General features: G+C 39.0%; 1 protein-coding gene across 1 annotated transcript; it reads right to left on the bottom strand.

Annotated features, from left to right (window-relative positions):
- Positions 1 to 799: 799 nt before the first annotated feature.
- LOC149110068 (putative skeletal organic matrix protein 5) lies at positions 800 to 3923 on the bottom strand. Its single transcript, XM_089291719.1, has 4 exons — positions 3785 to 3923; positions 3401 to 3437; positions 1707 to 1833; positions 800 to 1349 (listed from the first exon to the last, which is right to left on the bottom strand). The coding sequence occupies exons 1-4, from the start codon at positions 3921 to 3923 to the stop codon at positions 831 to 833; spliced, it is 822 nt and encodes a 273-aa protein (XP_089147845.1). The 3' UTR covers positions 800 to 830.
- Positions 3924 to 6121: the final 2198 nt, after the last annotated feature.

The raw sequence follows: 6121 nt of genomic DNA, 5'->3' as shown, positions 1-6121 counted from the left end.
CTCCACGAAAACATCCACGCAACGCGCCAAAAATATCCGCGGAAGAACTGGGTACAATGTCTCCTGAAAATAACTTAAGGTCATTCCCCAGTATTGCATTGCGCATCCTTACTGCAGATAATTTATGGCGTCATTAGCTCGCGTTCGTGCACGCGCACATTGAAAACATGGCGGATTTGCCTTGATATTGAGTTCTGTCAGTTGAAAAATGGCTATAGCTCACTAACGAGCTCGGGCACCCCAAATTTTTTTCCAGTCATTTTAATCAACTAATCATTAGTTTTGCGTGAGAAGTCTGATCTGATTTCTATGTTTGAAAATTGAATAAATAAAAAGAAATAGCAGCTGCACTGTAGTCTTTTCTATTTGGCAGTTTGATAGCCGTGGCAAGCAATTTGGTTCCAATATTTTAAAAAAAGATTTAGCTGTCTGTCAAAATCAAACTTAAAAAGTTTATTTGTGCCCGACACAAGTATTGACTGTAGTTTGAGGCGTGTTTTCGTGAGTCTGGGCTCACAAAGAGTTTACAATAACTTGGAATGCGTTCTTGTAATAAGCATTGAATAACGCTAAAATGGGACATTTTTAATGCCTCACTGCTCCTTAACAAGCATGGGCACCCCCCTTTTTTATTTTATAATTTAAGTTCTCATATGATAAATATTCATTGGACAGAGTTTGAACGAAAATCCATGCGCAGTTTTATTTCAGGGGAATCACTTTCAGAGGGGTTACCTTAGTTAGAGGACCTATATCGGGGATTCACTCTCTTAGGTTTCGAGTATATTGATTTAGGTAATCGATATTGACGTCATTTCATTAGTTCCTTCTTACTGCACTAATATGTAACCAATAGCTTTGATGTGTTTGTTGCCATTATCTGGTGACCATAAAGCTTCGTTTCCACAGGTGTTGGAGTCATCAGGATACCCTCCTGTACCAAACCCGATTCTGGAATCACAACCCGCGCAGTAATTATGGTCGTTACTAATGATACCTATTCTTGCTATGGATTCACCGCTTTGGGCAGTCCCAACATTGAATCCTTCCTTGTTACAGTAGCGCTGCAAAGAGGCCTGTAAGCCAATCAGAGTCTTCCACTTGTTACGACCCAGTGAGGTGTTGCGGTATTGGCCGTCAGCGAGTACTGAGTACAGAGAGTTGGCCCGCTTGTTGACGACAATGAAGTTGATCTGTTGGCCGATCCTCATACCAAGACAGATCTTGGAGAAGGATGTGTTCCAATAGGTCGGTAACTTGGTCTCTTGTGAGTCAAACCCAGTCTCCCCTCCAGGAAGGTTGTATTCGCTTTTATCATTCCAGTAAGACGAGTTATAATGAAATGTACTCTGAGGAGAAAAAGTATAAATGTTCTGTTCATTTTAAAATATAAAATGCCTCTCGTATATAAAGAATGATGCTCATTTAATCATCTAACTTTGGAATTCTTACAGAGTACTGTTTCGGTGACCTCGTAAACATAATGTTTTGTTGTAAACAATTTTCTGGTCCAAACGAATCCGCAAAACCAAAGGATTGCGTGAAACATCAAACATTATGTTGAGAATCTCGACTAACTGAGCTGAGTTACTTCTGCTAAATCCCACCAAGAATAGCGAGTTCATTTCATTCCATCTAAAAGAAGCCATTTAAGTTTTACAGATAATGATTCTTGGCTTGTACGAGTAGAGAGGTGAATGTGATACCTTGTTTCCGTCAATCTTCATGACCGGTGTCCATCCCCCATCTCCACATCCAAAATCTCCCATGTGACAGAGAACAGCAGTTGGTTTTGAGTCTATGTGGAGCGTAACCAGCTGACTCACGCTGGACCTGTTTGATGTGAAAAATAATAAAAGTTATTGAATTGAAGAAACTTGAGATTGAGTTGAAATAAATGTTCACTGGTTTCAACACTGCTCACTTGTTAGTATAATATTTAGAGCTTAAATAGATAGTTTGCTTGTTTTGTCTGAGAAATCGTCTGAATATGACGGTGGCAATACAGCTTCTAAGTTCATTTATCTGAACTTGAAGTCGATAAAGGGAGCGAGTTAGTTACGCTGATGTTTAAATCGTTAGTCCTTCCATAGTTAAAAGAGGGGAATGGTTATGAAAAACGACAAAGTTCTTTGTTGTATGTTTTTGTTCACTTTTTTGGCCTTGGCCGTGCAAAAAACGCAATAGTTGTTTACTCTGTACTGAGGAACTAACCAATAGAAACGTGTTGGTTACGTAGTTCACTCATAGTGTATGAGCGCAAAACAAAAGATTATGTACGGTCGTGGACTTTCCAACATAAATCTTGGCATCTCTGTTTGCTCCTTTGATGTTTGCTGGGCTTCATAACCAGTCCCCTCTATTAACTATGGTCCTTCGTGTAAAAAAACGTAAAAAGATTATGGTTATGAAAAACGACAAAGTTCTTTGTTGTATGTTTTTGCTCACTTTTTTGGCCTTGACCGTGCAAAAAACACAATAGTTGTTCACTCTGTGCCGAGGAACTAACCAACAGAAACGTGTTGGTTAAGTACTTCATTCATAGTGTATGAGCGCAAAACAAAAGATTATGTACGGTCGTGGACTTTCCAACATAAATTTTGGCATCTCTGTTTGCTCCTTTGATGTTTGCTGGGCTTCATAACCAGTCCCCTCTATTAACTATGGTCCTTCGTCTAAAAAACGTATTATTATTATATAGCCGTGTCTCGCAAGGACCGGAAACTGTCAAATTCACGCGGTGCGAATATGATTGGCTTAAATCGATAGTGACCGCAGTCTAGATTTTCCCTTCTAGACCGGTATCTAGATCATTCTACCTTTTGTTTTCGTCCTGAGAAAGTTGCAAACAATAAATACAAAATCATTTGCTTGATAGGTGGCCACATTTTGTGAAATCTGTTTTGTTTTTAGGGCTGTTTTCAAAGTTTACCTCAACGCTCTAATTAGGAACAGTTAACAGTTAGGTTTAAAACGTAGTGCTTAACAACCACTTTCAATTTCCATCGTTGTTACTTGACTAGAAAATTACCTAATCGTGATTGGCTGAGAGCAGGCCAATTTATCGAAAACTTTTAATTTGCCCCGCAGGAGTGCAAATCCCTGAAACGCGCGCGAGTTAGAAATTTTCTTAGTCAGATAATAAATAAGTAATCGTATGATTCACTCTAGCTACTCGTGATATATTTCAAAATTCTTACAAACTGAATTCGCCTAAAGGCTCGCACAATTTTGAGAGAATTTCCAATATCACTCGTAGTGTAAATGCTTAACTGAACACGCATTCATACGATTACCTAGAATGGAAATAAGGAAAATAAGAACTAAAATAAGGATTCTTAACTAATGGTAATCATGAGAACTTCTTTAAAATGTCTAACATTTAAAATTATTGACTTACTTGTGTACGTTGTACAGTTCTTTGCATGACGTCACAGCTGCAAACAGAAAAAATATTTAATTTTTAGAACCACTGATGGTTAATAGTTGGTTTCCATATCAGGCAAATGATTGCTACGATCACTGAAAAACGTTCAGCTGATCATTGCGCGGACCATATGGAAACAATTCTCTGACAAACGTAGCGATCGTTGGGTGATCCAGGTCCTCTCAGACAGTATTTTTATTCTGCAGCGATTGAAGCGGTCATATGCACACCGGTAGTCGGATGTAGTCGTTCAACCAATTCTGGAGCAATGTCAACATTCGTAGCTATCGTATGGAGATGACCACGTTAAAACGGTTCAAATGAAACAAATCTAACTGAATAAAGTTGGCAGTCTACCTTTCTCACAATATTCACCAATGAATCCTTTGTCACAATAGCATTCAAAGGTGTTATACTTGTAATTCGTCACACAGGTACCTCCGTTTTGACACGGCATGGAAGAACAGGACGACTGAAATAAGCAGAAATAATTCATGGTTATAAAAGGAACTTGGTTTGATGATTTGGAGTAAAGTAGCAATATCAGTGTGGTAAAGAAACGTACGTATCAGAAACCAGGCCCTACCATAGTGAAAAAGTGATGCGAAGTCATGTTTTCATTGTACTCTCTGAAGTTTCTGTACCTATCAGAAGACAGCAGATCGCACCAAAGTTTTCCATCTTCTCCTTTGGAGGCGGCCAAGTTAAAAGAAAGGCACGAGGGACTGCTGAGGCATTCAAAGATGCAATCAAAGATGTCGTATACGGTGAATGTTCCAACTCGAGTCGCATTCAGATAATGGAACTCGTCCTTTGAGAACTGACGCTGTTTAAAAGTCTGACTGATAGAATTGTCATCTGGTTGAAAAGCGTTTGTTCCTGGGGAAAGAACGATAATATATGTGCATTATTACGAGCAAACAAGTGAATAGAGCTCACATCACGTTCGTTTCGTTGTGTTAAACCGCGCTATTAGAAAACTATCATAACCGCAGATTACCTGAGTAATTAGTCTACATATCATTAACATTTAGGATAATTCAAAAGCTTTGTTACCAGTTTGAGCGGAGTAAAGCTTTCAGGTATATAAAAAAGTATCTTGCTATCGAATTTTAAAACATACACGACAGTGGTAAAATAGCAATCATTTAGGTTTGAACTACAAATTAAGGAACTTAATTATTTTGATGGCAGAAGCTGGCAGATACCTGGCTGAAGAAAAGTCGACGCGTGAAAAGTGTTAACTGCAACGGAATGCTCTTGTCAACATGTATTTATCTTGGGAAGCAATATTTTAGTCGTTTGTGGGTTTTTTCCCAATTTTTTAAAACAATGTGTTTCCTACAGTGTACCTACGTTTTGGCTATTATCAGGATTCATCCATGGTTCAGAGTTTTCAGGTTACAATATTAAACTCATCTTCTCCTGCTTTGCGGTTGGTAAGTAAAAATGTAAGAATGTAATGATGTTGTAATTTGTGTTCTTTCTCAACTTGTCCGTATTAAGCCTGATGTTGCCTTTGCTGTCAAGTGCAGCCTGGCTGGCTGCCTTCCTGCCTGCTTCTCGAAGCGCAGTTTCAGTTTCTCTCGCGCGCCTCGAAGCATTTAGTCTAGCTTAAATTTTGTAGCATTTTGCTTTCGTCCGAGCCGAAAGAAAAGTTACCTTAAAAATAAGGGAATTCTTTAACTTATTAGCAGATGTGGAGTAATAACCCCAGAAGAAAAATAAACTGAAGACACTCCGGTAGATGAAAGGTAGAAGAATCCTTATGAATGCAGTTTTATCGTAACATGAAGTCGTTCATTTGTTTCACGAATAACCTTTCTAGGTGAGTCATTGTGTAGCCCGCGAATCGAAAAGAGCTCGTTGGCAGGCGAGTCACCTCTCCTCCAAGCATGTATGGCATGGTTCTGCCAAACGTAACTACCAAATGTTTCGACGCGCGATGGTTTGTATTTATGATGGTTTGCACTCTGTATTGATCCTAAACGAAAGTTGAGCGTTTGAACGGAGAGCGGTCTCGTGGTTGTTTAGTTTTAGGCAGAACAGTTTACTCTAGATCTCATGAAATACAACTGTCAATCATTCGTAAGCGAAACTGCAGCGATAGCAATACTCATTCAACTTTATGAAAAATCTTCATAGTCGCTTACACATCGGAAATCGTAATCAAGCGTCAACATTGCATGTTCCGAAAGACTCGGCCGACACGGCATGCAAAGTAAGATTGCTTTTTCTCTCCGGCTGAGGTTTTGTTAAGAGAAGAGGTTTAAGAGAAAAACAAACCTTCTAAAAAAGTGTTCTTCCCTAGTAAATCATGTATTTATGTATTGCATAACACTTCACCTGTCTCTGAACATTTGTTTTTAAGCAACTAGCGAGAATCTAGTCCGTGCATTCTTTCGAGGACAAGATACTTTACTCTCACACTAACGGTGGATCACTTTAGAGTAGAAAACATACAAAAGTCACTCAGGTTGGCGGCAGGCTTCTTTCCACCAGAAAAGTCAAATTAAAAATGCATCGCGCTTTGAAAACAGGACTGATTAAAGGAGCTCGCCGAAGGATCCTGAGCGGAGACTTCACCGACTCACAAGACAAGTGTATAGCGTCGGAGTCTTGTCATAATTAATTCAAAGCAAAGCATTCTCTTGTAGAAAAAGCTAATATTCTTTGCCACATATATAACTTGAC

Source organism: Orbicella faveolata, unplaced genomic scaffold, assembly GCF_042242905.1.
Source record: "Orbicella faveolata isolate gen_17 unplaced genomic scaffold, um_ofav_v1 contig_24, whole genome shotgun sequence".
Classification (NCBI taxonomy): Eukaryota; Metazoa; Cnidaria; class Anthozoa; order Scleractinia; family Merulinidae; genus Orbicella; species Orbicella faveolata.
This window is presented reverse-complemented; position numbering and strand designations above follow the sequence as displayed.